Source organism: Eleutherodactylus coqui, chromosome 10 (genome assembly GCF_035609145.1).
Source record: "Eleutherodactylus coqui strain aEleCoq1 chromosome 10, aEleCoq1.hap1, whole genome shotgun sequence".
In the NCBI taxonomy this organism is placed as follows: Eukaryota; Metazoa; Chordata; class Amphibia; order Anura; family Eleutherodactylidae; genus Eleutherodactylus; species Eleutherodactylus coqui.
This window is the reverse complement of record NC_089846.1, coordinates 55,236,259-55,251,403: the sequence shown is the minus strand read 5'-3', so window position 1 is coordinate 55,251,403 and position 15,145 is coordinate 55,236,259. Positions and strand designations below refer to the sequence as shown.

The 15,145-nt window shown below is 44.1% G+C and overlaps 1 protein-coding gene across 1 annotated transcript in view; it reads left to right on the top strand.

Annotated features, from left to right (window-relative positions):
- LOC136580440 (dystrophin-related protein 2-like) overlaps positions 1-8,652 on the top strand; it is a 121,482-nt gene extending 112,830 nt beyond the window's left edge. The window contains exons 24-25 of the mRNA XM_066581017.1: positions 4,837-4,938; positions 7,741-8,652. Of these exons, the coding sequence (XP_066437114.1) occupies positions 4,837-4,938; positions 7,741-7,784 (146 nt within the window). The 3' untranslated portion in view covers positions 7,785-8,652. The remainder of the gene's footprint in view (positions 1-4,836; positions 4,939-7,740) is intronic.
- Positions 8,653-15,145: the final 6,493 nt, after the last annotated feature.

Sequence of the window (15,145 nt, the reverse complement as noted above, 5' to 3'; positions counted from 1 at the left end):
ACTACTCTGTTCCCAGTCGCCACTACTTTTCCCGATGTGCCGTCCCAGCCCTGCACAGCCACGTCTCCCGCAACATTGTACGCGCCCTCACCAACGTGGTTACTGCCAAGGTCCACTTAACAACGGACACGTGGACAAGCACAGGCGGGCAGGGCCACTATATCTCCCTGACGGCACATTGGGTGAATTTAGTGGAGACTAGGACCGAGTCAGAGCCTGGGACCGCTCACGTCCTACCCACCCCCAGAATTGCGGGCCCCAGCTCAGTGCTGGTATCTGCGGCGGTGTATGCTTCCTCCACTAAACCACCCTCCTCCTCCTCCCCCTCCTCCGCAACCTCTGTCTCGCAATCTAGATGTGTCAGCAGCAGCACGTCGCCAGCAGTCGGTGTCGCGCGGCGTGGCAGCACAGCGGTGGGCAAGCGTCAGCAGGCCGCGCTGAAACTACTCAGCTTAGGAGAGAAGAGACACACGGCCCACGAACTGCTGCAGGGTCTGACAGAGCAGACCGACCGCTGGCTTGCGCCGCTGAGCCTCCAAATGGGCATGGTCGTGTGTGACAACGGCCGTAACCTGGTGGCGGCTCTGCAGCTCGGCAGCCTCACGTACGTGCCATGCCTGGCCCACGTCTTTAATTTGGTGGTTCAGCGGTTTCTGAAAAGCTACCCACGCTTGTCAGACCTGCTCGGAAAGGTGCGCTGCCTCAGCGCACATTTCCGCAAGTCCAACACGGACGCTGCCACCCTGCGGACCCTGCAACATCGGTTTAATCTGCCAGTGCACCGACTGCTGTGCGACGTGCCCACATGGTGGAACTCTACGCTCCACATGTTGGCCAGGCTCTATGAGCAGCGTAGAGCTATAGTGGAATACCAACTCCAACATGGGCAGCGTAGTGGGAGTCAGCCTCCTCAATTCTTTACAGAAGAGTGGGCCTGGTTGGCAGACATCTGCCAGGTCCTTGGAAACTTTGAGGAGTCTACCCAGATGGTGAGCGGCGATGCTGCAATCATTAGCGTCACCATTCCTCTGCTATGCCTCTTGAGAAGTTCCCTGCAAAGCATAAAGGCAGACGCTTTGCGCTCGGAAACGGAGGCTGGGGAAGACAGTATGTCGCTGGATAGTCAGAGCACCCTCATGTCTATATCTCAGCGCGTTTTGGAGGGGGAGGAGGGGGAAGAGCATGAGGAGGAGGGGGAAGAGACAGCTTGGCCCACTGCTGAGGGTACCCATGCTGCTTGCCTGTCATCCTTTCAGCGTGTATGGCCTGAGGAGGAGGAGGAGGATCCTGAAAGTGATCTTCCTAGTGAGGACAGCCATGTGTTGCGTACAGGTACCCTGGCACACATGGCTGACTTCATGTTAGGATACCTTTCTCGTGACCCTCGCGTTACACGCATTCTGGCCACTGCGGATTACTGGGTGTACACACTGCTCGACCCACGGTATAAGGAGAACCTTTCCACTCTCATACCCAAAGAGGAAAGGGGTTCGAGAGTGATGCTATACCACAGGACCCTGGCGGACAAACTGATGGTAAAATTGCCATCCGACAGCGCTAGTGGCAGAAGGCACAGTTCCGAGGGCCAGGTAACAGGGGAGGCGCGGAGATCAGGTAGCATGTACAGCGCAGGCAGGGGAACACTCTCCAAGGCCTTTGACAGCTTTATGGCTCCCCAGAAAGACTGTGTCACCGCTCCCCAGTCAAGGCTGAGTCGGCGGGAGCACTGTAAAAGGATGGTGAGGGAGTACGTAGCCGATTGCACGACCGTCCTCCATGACGCCTCTGCTCCGTTCAACTACTGGGTGTCGAAGCTGGACACGTGGCCTGAACTCGCGCTGTATGCCCTGGAGGGGCTTGCTTGCCCTGCGGCTAGCGTCTTGTCAGAGAGTGTGTTTAGTGTGGCTGGGGGAATCATCATGGATAAGCGTACCCGTCTGTCAACTGACAGTGCCGACAGGCTTACACTCATAAAGATGAACAAAGCTTGGATTTCCCCAGACTTCTCTTCTCCACCAGCGGACAGCAGCGGTACCTAAACAATACGTAGGCTGCACCCGCGGATGGAAGCATCGTTCTCTATCACCATAAAAAACGGGGACCTTTTAGCTTCATCAATCTGTGTATTATATTCATCCTCCTCCTCCTGAAACCTGACGTAATCACGCCGAACGGGCAATTTTTCTTAGGCCCACAAGGCTCAGTCATATTACTTTTGTAAACAATGTTTATACGTTTCAATGCTCATTAAAGCGTTGAAACTTGCACCTGAACCAATTTTTATTTTAACTGGGCTGCCTCCAGGCCTAGTTACAAATTAAGCCACAGTACGCTAAGCGATTAATGGGTTTCACCTGCCCTCTTGGTTGGGCATGGGCAATTTTTCTGAGGTACATTAGTACTGTTGGTACACCAATTTTTTGGGGCCCTCGCCTACAGTGTAATCCTAGTAATTGTTATGTGCTTCACCTGCACTCATGGTACAGCAAGGTGTGTGGGGTTGGCCTACACTTTTTCTACATAAATGTAACTGGGGCCTTGTCTATACTGCAACTACTGAAATGTGAAAGAGACTGTTATTTCCCTAAACTGCTGCAACAGGAATGTTACTGTGGCCTGTCTTGACTGCTACTACTACCGAAATGGAACTAATACTGTGCTCCCCCTATACTGCTGCTTCGGAATTGTTACTGGGGCCTGTCTAGACTGCAACTACTACTGAAATGGAACTAATACTGTGCTCCCCCTATACTGCTGCTAGTGATATGTTACTGGGGCCTGTCTAGACTGCAACTACTACTGAAATGGAACTAATACTGTGCTCCCCCTATACTGCTGCTTTGGAATTGTTACTGGGGCCTGTCTTGACTGCTACTTTTACTGAAATGGGCGGTTGGGCAGCATGTTACCCAGGAGAAGTGGCAGCGGAGTGTCATGCAGGCAGTGATTGTGCTTTGTTGGAGGTAGCGTGGTGCTTAGCTAAGGTATGCATTGCTAATGAGGGCTTTTCAGAAGTAAAAGTTGTTGGGAGGGCGGGGGGGGGGGGGGGCACTCTTGCCGCTATTGTGGCTTAATAGTGGGACCTGGGAACTTGAGATGCAGCCCAACATGTAGCCCCTTGCCTGCCCTATCCGTTTCTGTGTCGTTCCCATCACTTTCTTGAATTTCCCAGATTTTCACAAATGAAAACCTCAGCGAGCATCGGCGATATACAAAAATGCTCGAGTCGCCCATTGACTTCAATGGGGTTCGTTACTCGAAACGAACCCTCGAGCATCGCGGGAAGTTCGACTCGAGTAACGAGCACCCGAGCATTTTGGTGCTCGCTCATCTCTAGTAATGAACAGAAGATCTGTCTTAGCCCTGTCCAAAGGGAGAAACATTGAGTGTACAAGCTCAGGTAGCATAGCAAACACATTTAAGGCTATGCATATAGGCACATGGCATTAGAAAAAAACAATATTTCCTGCCACCCTGAACGTGCAGAGGCATTTCACTCCAACTTAAAACCTGAAAAAGAATAGTGGTTAATCAACACAGGCATCTTGCAAACATTTTTACCACTAGCAAGCCCTCTCCGCTAAAAGGGAAGGAAGTTGAATTTATCAGTTCAATTGCTGCTTGTGGAAATCAGATGAAATGTGCAAAAAAACTTTAAGGGGACGCCTTTCCCTTATGAAAGCCCATAAATTGTAAAGGAGGCACAAGGCATGGCAAATAGAATATGATGACGGCAGTAAACATTTTTGTGTTGTAATAGCTGGTCATCAATGTCAGTTTTAATGCTTGGGAGGTGAGCAGGCCACTTGAGAGTCTAGACAAATGGAAACCTCTTCTGGGAAATCATAGAATCTGACTTGGCTGCCCTCTACCAGAAGTATTCTAGAAGGTTATAGGATTGTGTATTTTAGGTTTACTGTTAGCAGATGTGTCTTAACATCTCAAAATTGGGCTTTTCTGTGGAGATTTGCAGGGGTCCTTGTTCAAAGGCAACACGCAGGACCTTGTGATTCGAGAATTATGCTCTGAAAGTCCTGGGAGGAGCCTCTTCTAATGCAAGATTAGGTGAAATTCGGTGAGCTCTTTCAACCACAATAATGCCTGAAAATGGGTTGCAATGAAATGGTGTTATAAGGCCTTCCAGGAATGTAGAGAGGTTCTATCCCTCTACTCTCGAGGGTCCCCACAAATCACAAGTTACATCTTTGAAGCCTGTTCTCTGGGTCTTCCATCTTTTGGTGGAGTCTGTAAAGACAGGAGGTCACTCCAGCGAGTGTAGCTTGCATGAGGTTTTGGCGATATTCCAGGTCACTCACACGTTGTACTACCTCGATGACCCTCCCTCTCGAGTAGGTTGGGCACTGGTTTGTAATTAGATAAATAAATTCTATAAAAATAAACAGCCACAGTAGTACTTAGGATCACTTCTTGAGGGCTGTTTCAATAGAATATTTTTTGCTGGTTTAACCCTTTGCAATCCAATTTTGGATTCAGAGTTTCCTAGGGGGCTTTCTCTTTCTGCCATTATACAATGGCGCCATCTACTGGCTAGAGCCAGTACTGCGGTATGTGACATACTGGAGAGGCCCCCGAAAACAGAGTGGCCAGTAGTATACAGTAAGAATACCCTGCTGGATGTCTTCCAACTTCATTGCTGTACAGCCTGCAATCAGAATGTCTTTAGACATCAGACAGCTGATTGGAAAGGGTTAATAGGGCCTATGGACAATGGGTTGTCTTTGAGAGACATCTTTTAGTAGCACTGCATATCTTTGATGTAAACTTCTTTAAAACATTTCTATGCCTACAATAATCTCCCTGTATAATTCTCTCCAGATGATGTAGACCGTGGAACTAGGGACGTCAGCTTACACTTGGAAGACATCATGGAAAAATTAAGAAATGCTTTTCCAAGTACAAGAGATAAGGAATTATGTGGTATGTATACATTTGTATTAATGTTCATAAAATAAATACGTTTAAAGGGGGTTTCCGGGTTTTTGATATTGATGGGCTATCCTTATGATAAGTCATCAATATCAGATCGCTTTGAGTCTGCCTCCTGCCACCATCACCAATAACCATGTCTCCATTGTTTCCGAGGCACAGCATCATACTGCAGCTCCATTACATTGAAGTGGAGTCTGTTGGCCATAGTGGTTCTCATTGTGGAGAGCACCATGACTGGGGATGCAAACCAATCCAGAATACTCATGTACAAACAGTTGTTGTGGAGTTTTTAATCCCTCATCAGTGTACAGTAGAGTTTTCATTGGCTGGGTAAGAGGCCATTAATATTAGTGCAGGATAGTAATTCTTCTCCTTGTGGAGAACACCAGGGGGATGCAAGAAGGTCTATATAGGCCATGCAATGCTCTCTGGGAAAAAGCTATGCAAAATCAACATTGAAATAATTCCTCCACAGCACCTTCTATTGGATAGTAGCTACCCTATCTGAGCTTTTAAAAAGACATTGGAACATGACCAGGACTGTAAGCCAAAGCAGAAGACTCATGTTCAAACAACTGTTTCAGGGTTTTTCAAGAATCTGTATAAAAAGATGATTAACTACCATCCAGTAGGTGGCGCTTTGCAGTTTATTCATTGATGGGATAATTCCTCCAACCAGCTGCAGTAGCGGTCTGCGGTACAGCAGAGCTGTGGTTGGTAAACAGCTAAGGAGATGTTAGTGCTCACCAAAGCACTGCAGTTCCCACAATACGCTGATTGGTAAGGGGCCAAAGAGTCAGACCCCCTACTAATCTGATATTAATGGATAGACTTGAACATCAAACTCCAGGAAAACCTCTTTATTTAAACCTTACATAATGACCTTGTACTTGTCTGCGTTAGGCTGCATTCACACAAGTATGGATGCGAAAATGCATCTGTAATACAAGTGCCCACTTTAGAAAATGGGGCTACTAACCCAAGTGCACAGCATTATACTATAATACTGTGATTACTGGGTCAGTAGACCCACGGTCAAGCTGGGACACTCGTTTGTAACACAGGCGGAAACATTTGAGCGTAGTACGCTTGTGTGAATACAGGGGTAAGCTCATTTGGGGAGTTAATTTTTTCAATTTGCATGTTTATGACATAAGTGTCTGATCAGTGGTGGTGCGACCTCTACAACTCCGACCAACACAGACGGTAGCAACAGTCACATGACTGGTTTGTACTTAATGGTGCAGATTTACTGATATTATTAGTGAGACACGGCAAAGTCTTAAAACAAGGCAAAAATGTATCACAGTTAAAGGGGTTGTCCCGCGAAAGCAAGTGGGGTTATACACTTCTGTATGGCCATATTAATGCACTTTGTAATGTACATTGTGCATTAATTATGAGCCCTACAGAAGTTATTTACTTACCTGTTCCGTTGCTAGCGTCCTCGTCTCCATGGTGCCGTCTAATTTTCAGCGTCTAATCGCTGGATTAGACGCGCTTGCGCAGTCCGGTCTTCTTCTCTTCTGAATGGGGCCGCTCGTGCCGGAGAGCGGCTCCGTGTAGCTCCGCCCCGTCACGTGCCGATTCCAGCCAATCAGGAGGCTGGAATCGGCAATGGACCGCACAGAAGCCCTGCGGTCCACCGAGGGAGAAGATCCCGGCGGCCATCTTCACCAGGTAAGTAAGAAGTCACCGGAGCGCGGGCACTGTCCGGTTTTCTTTTTTAACCAGTGCATCGGGTTTGTCTCGCGCCGAACGGGGGGGCTTTTGGAAAAAAAAAAAAAAAAAACCGTTTCGGCGCGGGACAACCCCTTTAATCATGCTGGATGAGAAATGTGACATTTCTAATTCTATACCAGCTTTGTTTACATCAGATTTTGAGTCAAAATTTTGGTGCAATTTTTGGCACAAAACGTTTCATTGGGCTACACCCCCTTTTTTAACATATGAAGAAAAATATGTGTAAAAGTGTTTGCGCCCCATTTGTGTTATAAAATATAGAAAACTGTTTACTGGCACATTTTTAATATCTGACCGAGGGGCATAACTATAGGGGATGCGGTTGCATCCAGGCCCAGAAGCCTTGGGGGGCCCATAAGGCTTCTCCATATAGGGAGCACAGTACTATGAATAAAGCAATGTAATTGGGAGCCCTGTTACAGATTTTGCACTGGGGCCTAGGGGCTTCAAGTTACACCTCTAATCTGACCCATTGCTTTTGATATGCCAACTGTGGAAGTCACATGAAAGTTGCATGATTTTTGCTTGAATCAGTAGATTTCTACATGAAAAAATTAGCTCTCAGCTGGAGGTTTCCAAAGCCAGACCCACAGCGATCATTACTCTTATTAAAGTGCTTGTCCTGAGACACCTTTTAAAGGGCATCTGTCACCTACTTTTAGCCCTTAAGGTAAAGCTTATATGTTTACATTAGGTGAACCGCTGAGCTCAGGCATGTAAATACTTACCTTCCCCATCATTCCCCCAATGTAAATGCTGAAAGCCTCTGCACAATGCATTGAGCGGTGCGCTAAGTAGTCCCCCCTATTCTAATTTTATAATGGGTGGACTACTTATCAACTCCGCTCAACGCACTGTAGCGGCGGCTTCCAGGGATCACACTGGGGGAACGACGGGGAGGTAGGTATAACACTTTTAGCCCTATAAGCTAAGCTTACAGGCTGAAAGTAGATGATCTACTTATGGGGCTACAAGTAGGTGACAGAGCCTCTTTAAGAATGTAAGATTTAGTTTGGGGTTCTTACTAATCTGTTTTTTATATTGCAGATGCTGACTCTGAAAATCACGAATCTCCAACCCTGAATTCGTGACACTGGACCCCCTTTCTACACATCGGACAGAAGTATTGTTTGGCTTAAGAATAACTAACGTTTACACTTCCCGGTCGATGAAAAGGTGCATGAGAGATCAAAAACTGACAATTTTTACAATTTAAAACAATGATTTGTTATGTATATTTTTCAGAGATGTGGAGAAGAGAAACACTTAGTGCGGGCAACACATGGGCAATCTTCTTATTCAGCCTTTACAAGAAGTAGGAAGGCTTTCCTGTGTTACTGAATGCATTTAACAGTCTCAAACAGCTTAATAAAATGCTAGCAGTAGAAGCCTGGATTCACAAACGGCGTTTGCTGCATTTTTTGTGGCATTTGATTTTTTTTTCTTTTAGCTTAAAGACCCTGCAGCCAGATGTTACATTTAAAGTCTACAGTAAAATACTGAAAATCCTACATACACACAGCGTTTTGGGTGTTTTTGTTACATTTTTGAGGTCAGTGGGATTTTTTTTTCCAAAACCCCTCTGAACTCTACATATGGCCCAGAAAAGCCCGTACAAAATGTTATAAAAAAGTAAACAAAAAACACCATGAACATTTCAATTCATGGTGTTTTTTACACAGCCTGAAAAAGAGCTGTATGAAGTGGCTCTGTATACCAGCCATCATCCAGTACTAGGCGACCTATGGGGACTTCAATAAAATGTTTTATAACTACTATTCCATGTTTTTGTATAAAGGTAAATCTGTCTTTGGACATTGTACATCTGTTTACTCGAAGAAAGTCCTATTAATAAAGAGTCGGGTACAATCAGTCCACATGCCTAACAGTTTAACAACTATAACCCCTCTCCTCTTTACTGGTTTAAGTCATTACTGGCTAATTTTGCAAAAATTTAAATTGTTACACCCATTTTCTGAGTTTGTGTGTTATTTCTCAGAAACGAGAAGCGCTGAATGTCATTTCTGCTCATTACTGGCATAACTATAGGGGATGCGGTTGCACCCGGGCCCAGGAGCCCATAAGGCCTCTTCTCTCCATATAGGGAGCCCAGTACTATGAATAAAGCATTACAGTTAGGGGCCCTGTTACAGGTTTTGCATTGGGGCCCAGGAGCTTCAAGTTACACCTCTGCGTTAAGAGAAGTTGGGCAGGCCTACGATAAACTTTTGCACCCGGGCCCTTGAGCCTTTAGTTACACCCCTGCTGCTCATAATATTTTTGTAAAAGGCCTGCCATATCCAGACCTATAATAGCCAAATAGGCTAATCGCAAATACCATTTTCTCCCGTGGGCAGGACAGTGTGTGCTATTCGGGTCCATTTTTTTAACAGATTAAAAGAGCCTATTCAATTTATAACAGATCCCCAAATACTAGACTGTCTGGGTGCTGGCCGATGTGATTTGCAACCGCTTTTTAAGCTTGTCAACACAGCCATAGGAATAAGCTCTAAGAAATTATATTAGGTTGTCCACCATTGTAATACAGAAAACACCGACTGATGTCCCTTTTTTGAATTTCAGACATTTTAACCTGTTCATTTGTGTTCTTTTCTGCTTTCCTTTCTTAACTGTAAAGGGAACAAACATGATATCTGGCAGAGAGAGAAGGAGCCGAGTCTTGTGGAAGAAGATTCAGTATACATTTTAATTAATTGATTGAAGTCTGCTTCACGGTGGGCTTGGAGTTCACTGGGCAGTCATATAAGGGGACTGAGCTGAAATGTATTGATCTGAAAGCTCTGCTCAGTGACAACAATATTCTCATCAGAAATCGGCTGTTAGATTTATAACACATCCATAATATGGATCTGTGTTACAGATGGCATTACAACCCTCCATCAGCAGGAGTAGGTCAGCAGTATTTACGGTCATTGGCTTCATTTTATACTGTACAAATACTGATCTGTATTTGCCCAAAAGAAAAAAAATACCAACACAGAGGAGAGAACACAAGTCATTCTGTGTTAAAAAAAAAAACCAAAGGCCATGTGGATACATAGATTTACATTAGCTTTGCATTAAGCCCCATTTAGATAGAACAACAGTTGGGCAAACTATGCCCGACACTCGTTCCTGCATGTACTAGCTCACGTGCTTTTGCACAGCAGCGAGTATCGTTGCCTCACAGCGGGGTGGCAGGACATTTCACTTCTTACTCTCCCCCGCCCCTCTCCATTCACTTAACACAGCGGCTGTTCAGTACTGAACAGATGCTATTTACACTGAGCAATCAGCGTTCAGGATTTTATGCAGCTGTGAAGCAACGATACTCGCTCCGGGTTCAGACTGTTTTATTTTACGCTCTGTTTTACAGTCCCAGGGTTCCATTTGATTAGTCAAATATGACACTCAGAGGGAATCCAAAATGGAACTATTTACTTTGGAGAATCAGGCTAAAAGACACAAACTTTGGTCTACGTTTGATCTGGCTTTAATTTAGTCTTTTTTGGAGGACAATAAAATGGTTAACTGCTTGTTAAAGGGGTTATTTCACCAAGATCCAATGTTCCCCAGGTAAAACCGTATGACCAAAAAATAAATAAAAAAGGAAAAACTAGTATTACATGTAGGCCATTCAAATGAACGGACGTCCATATGACCTAATAAGGAGCTTCTCTTATCCCCTTCCCAACGTGTACATCATATCGAAGGGAAGTATGTGGAGTGAGCTCAGGAGTGGAGCATGCTCCATAGGTAACTGCATATTACAGTCAGCACCAGCTAACCCCTGCTTGATCCTGACTATTTAACCCACAGATACTAGGGTCAAGAGCGACTGCAATATCTAAGCAGAGACAGAGGGAGGTGGCTCTCTTTGTTACCCATTCACCCGCTAGCTGACAGGCATAATATATTGCAATACAAAAGTACTGCAGTGTATTATACAACTGATTGCATGTTCCACTTCTCTGGGATTAAGACATATACATGGAATATTTACAAAATAGTGCTTAAAAAAACCCAAACAAAACAGTTCAACACCCCCGCCCACACCTTTTCACAGAAAATATAAATAAACGTAATTGCTATGCCCATAAAGTCTGAACAATTGAAATAGCACACTATACCCCCTAAACATTATTTTAAACATTTTTAATACATTAAGTGAGAAAAATTGGCTTCTACCTCATTGGGGGGTTTTGGCCTTCCTCTGGATCAATGTCTTTTTTCGGCCTTACATTCTATGTTGTTAAACTGATAAGCTATAAGAATTGTATTCTGGTTGTATTTACAGCTTTTGGATAAGTTTATCCTACAATGCCTTCATGAGTGGAACAGGCAAGATTACTGAAAGGCCTTGCACACAGTGTGCAATAGTTCGGCGGTTCATTACTATCCAATCAAAGGAACAAAAATTGGCAAAAAATATTTCTATTAAAAGGTTGCTAATATGGTCTTTATGGAAATGCATGTAATGCAGTTTTCCAAATGAAGCAGTGTAGTTAGTTCAAACAGAAACTTTGCTATTAACCGTTTACAATCCAATTTTGGATTCAGGGTTTCCTAGGGGGATCTCTCTTTCTGCCATTATACAATGGCACCATCTGCTGGCTAGAGCCAATACTGCGGTATGGGAGATGCTGGAGAGACCCCCAACAGAGCAGCTGGTAATATACAGTAAGAATACCCTGCCGGGCGTCTTCTGACATTGAAGCTGTACAGCCTTCAATCCGAATGTCTGCAGATGTCAGACAGTGGATTGGAAAGGGTTAAAAGTAATACTAAAAATATATTAGTAAGGGGAGAAAAGGTTCCTCATTTTGTGTTACTATTGCACCAAGTCTTTATGATGAGTGAGGCTGCTTTCCCATGTGTATTATGGGTCCCTAGGATGCTAGGAGTTTGAGTCCGTGGACCAACGATTGGAATAGGACCCTTGTCCAGACGAGGAGTGCAAAAATGCACCCACTCATGTTAAAGCAGCTCAATCTAAAGGGGTGTTTTTGCTACAGATTTTAGTTTTAATGGGAATTCAAGGCCATGTCTCTTCTTGACATCAGCGAAATCCACAAGCAGATTCGCCCGTTATAAGGGACTGGATCTGCATTCACATACTGATGTGCAGATCTGTAGCTCAGCCACAGATTTCTGCCACACAATTTAAGGCGGATTCCATCGTCTAAACACCCCAAGACAAATGTTTACGGATAGAATAAGAACATTAATACTGGATTATGACTGTAGCACTCATGAATATTACAAAGTATGACTAATTATGAGGTGATGCAACATTTTAACACAGTGAACCTAAATGCCCATTTACACGGGACGAATGTCTGGTAAACTATGCCCGACACTCGTACCCGCATATACTAGCAAATATCACTGGTTCTCTGACAGAGCGGCCAGCAGGAGATTTCGCTCCTCACTCTCTCCCGCCCCTCTCCATTCACTTAACATAGCGGCCGTTCAGTACTGAATGTTTCAAGTATAGGCCTTTTTGGGTCACTGCTAAAAAAATTTTGATTTTGTAATGATATAGTGGATCTTTGACGGATGGTTTTATATTCTTAAGTGAATTAAATGTTTAAGGCCCTTTTACATGCAAAGATAATCTTTCAGACGAATGAAAGCTTAAGCGATGTGCATAACGTCTTAATGGCCATTAACACTTTATCATCTTCATTTGCATGTAAAAGGACCTCTACAAATTGTTTGCAAAGCCCAGCGTGTTTAAACACGTGCCCAGCCATGCAAAGAGCTGCCAGAACATTCCATTGTTTTCCTCTCAGCTGCTGGCAGATTGCCTTGTTCTCCTATTGCAGTGGAGGCTCTGAAAAAAACCTCTGGCACAGATGTGAACAGTCTTAAGCCCCATTTACAAGCAAAGATGATCATTCAAAATTCGTTCAAAAGATAGGGAGAATGACAGTTTGAGTGATTATTTTGCATAAGCTGCTAATGGGCACTAATACCTATTAGTAGCTTATTAGCTTTATTTGCATGTAAATGAGCCTCTCTTGGTTGTATGCAGATTACAGCAGGTGGTCTGTTCTCTGCATACAGCCCCTTTTGTTCTGCTGCAGGACTGCAGGAGAATCACAGAGTGCCATCCCTGCTATTAGCTGCCTGGCCAAACGATGGATTTTAAACATAAAATCTACGATTGGCCGAAAAGCAAACGATTTTCACTCAAAAGACAATCGTTTGAGCGATAATCGTCCCATGTAAATGGGGCTTAAAGCTTGTGGGGGGGTTAAAGAGTATTTTGTTATTTCATATAGCAACCACAAACCCAAGAGTTAAGAGATACCAGTATGCATCGAGCTGCCATGCTCTTTTCACTAATGGGTCATTTCTGAGCTTTGAGATTGTACAAACAATATGCTGTTGTCTGTGTAGGGACTTTGGAGATCTGAATCAGAAAAAATGAAGTTTTGAAAGCTATAAAGATATATTAAGTAACTAAAGCAAAAAATTGTGGACCTAAAAAAACAAAAACATGTGGTGTTAGAAGGTGGGCAATCACTTTAAAAGTGTTATCTGGGGCCAAAAAGTATCTTAATGCTGCTCACAATGCTGTAATAAATAACTAAAAGCCATACTCACCTCTCCAGCCCCCTCCACTCCTGTTCTGCCAGTGCCGGGGCTTCCTGCTGGTCGTCTCTTCTGACTGCAAAGAGCCATCAATGGCATTACAGACACCAGGAACTTGTGACCACTACAGCCAGGCACCTGCTTATTTTGGCCAATGATTAGCTGTGCAGCGGTCACATGTCCTATTGTCAGGAAGTCATCGCTGCTGCAGGTGGAAGTGAAGCTAGCAGAGGGCTAGGTACTGGTGGCACATAAGTGGCAGGCGATCAGGTGAGAAGACTATTGCTTGTTTTATAGCATTGTGAACAGTTTTAAAAAAAATTCTGTCCCTGGATAACCCTTTTAAATGCAGAAGGCTATTGTAAGTTGGACGGGAAGGTTATCGCAGGTGATTGTTTACGGATACAGAAGCGTTTACTGGAAGAAAACTAAAAAATAACACAATAAAAGCATTTTTAATGATTAAAAGATAGATTGAAAATACTCGTTTTAGATGTTTAACACAAAAATGTCTGTTCTTGATTTGTTGACGTTAAAGGGATTATTAGAACTCCATTTTCTTTTATTGTAAAAACAGGTTCACCATGCTGGAAAGTAACAAACGAGCTTATACTCCCCTCCTGACCGACAGAGCCAGAGCTCAATTGTTGTGCTCTGTGATTGGCTGCAGCAGCCTGTAAACAGTACATCATAGCAGAGATCTGGCGCTGTGGGCGGGGCAATGCGGGGAGAAGCGAATAGGAGCTTGTTTTTTTTTTTATCTCCAGCATGGAGAACCTGTTCTTACAGTAAAAGTGTATCATGGAAAACCCTCTTTACTTGTGGAATTGTCACATAGCAAAACATGTATAAATGACGTACAGGAATGCAGTCTTCACTCAATATTTAAGTAGTTGCGCCTCACAAATATATTTCCATCTAATCTTTATTGGGAATCAGTTATTTCTTAAATGAGTCAACATGTAACAGCCATCGTCTTCCAACCCATCTGCCTGAAGATCACCCGGTACTTGAGAGATTACAGAGCTTTGCTGTGTTATTCCGTAGTTTGTTCCTCATTTCTCTATTAGGGCCTCAAGCTGCTCCTGCAATGATGTCACCTAAGAAGAAAACATACAATTATTAGCGGTGCACAAAATATGCCTCTGTTTTGCACATGTTAGGGTTAAAAGTAGGGTACGGTTAGAGAAGATCTGTCACCTACTTTTAGCCCTATAAGCCAAGCTAAGTTGATGGGCTAAATGTAGGTGAAGCGCCAAGTCCAGGGATGTAAGGACTATACCGTAATTCCCCCAATGTCTGCGTTGGAAGTCGCCGCTCAATGCATTGCGTGGTGCTGTTAAGTAGTCCGCCTGTTCTCATACTACTACTGAGCAGCGCTGTTCAATGCACTGAGTGGTGGCTTCCATCGCTCACACCGGGGGTATAACTGGGAAGGTAAGTATAACAATTAGATCTCCGGACTCAGGGCTTCACCTACTTTAAGCCCATAAACTTAGCTTATAGTGCTAGTAGGTGAGAGTCTCTCTATGAAAAGCACCCTCAAAGAGATAAAAGAAAAATATTAGATGTTTCACTCTAACAATCAGTAATACACATCTGTTTTTGAATTACATGTGTTGTCTTTTGTGAAAATTATTTATCACTAACCCATAAATAAAGATTGAAGGAAGTGGGGTTTGAGAATCCCAACGCACCCTTGCCTCTTCGTTCAGTTGCCAGTTTGGCGGTGAGCTGGGGATCCGGATGTCGTACACATCCAATTATACATTTCTTCCATTTAAATCAATCATCAGAAATCCCTGCAGAATTTCACACACAAACCCCCTTTGTAGCATTATTCTTATTTACG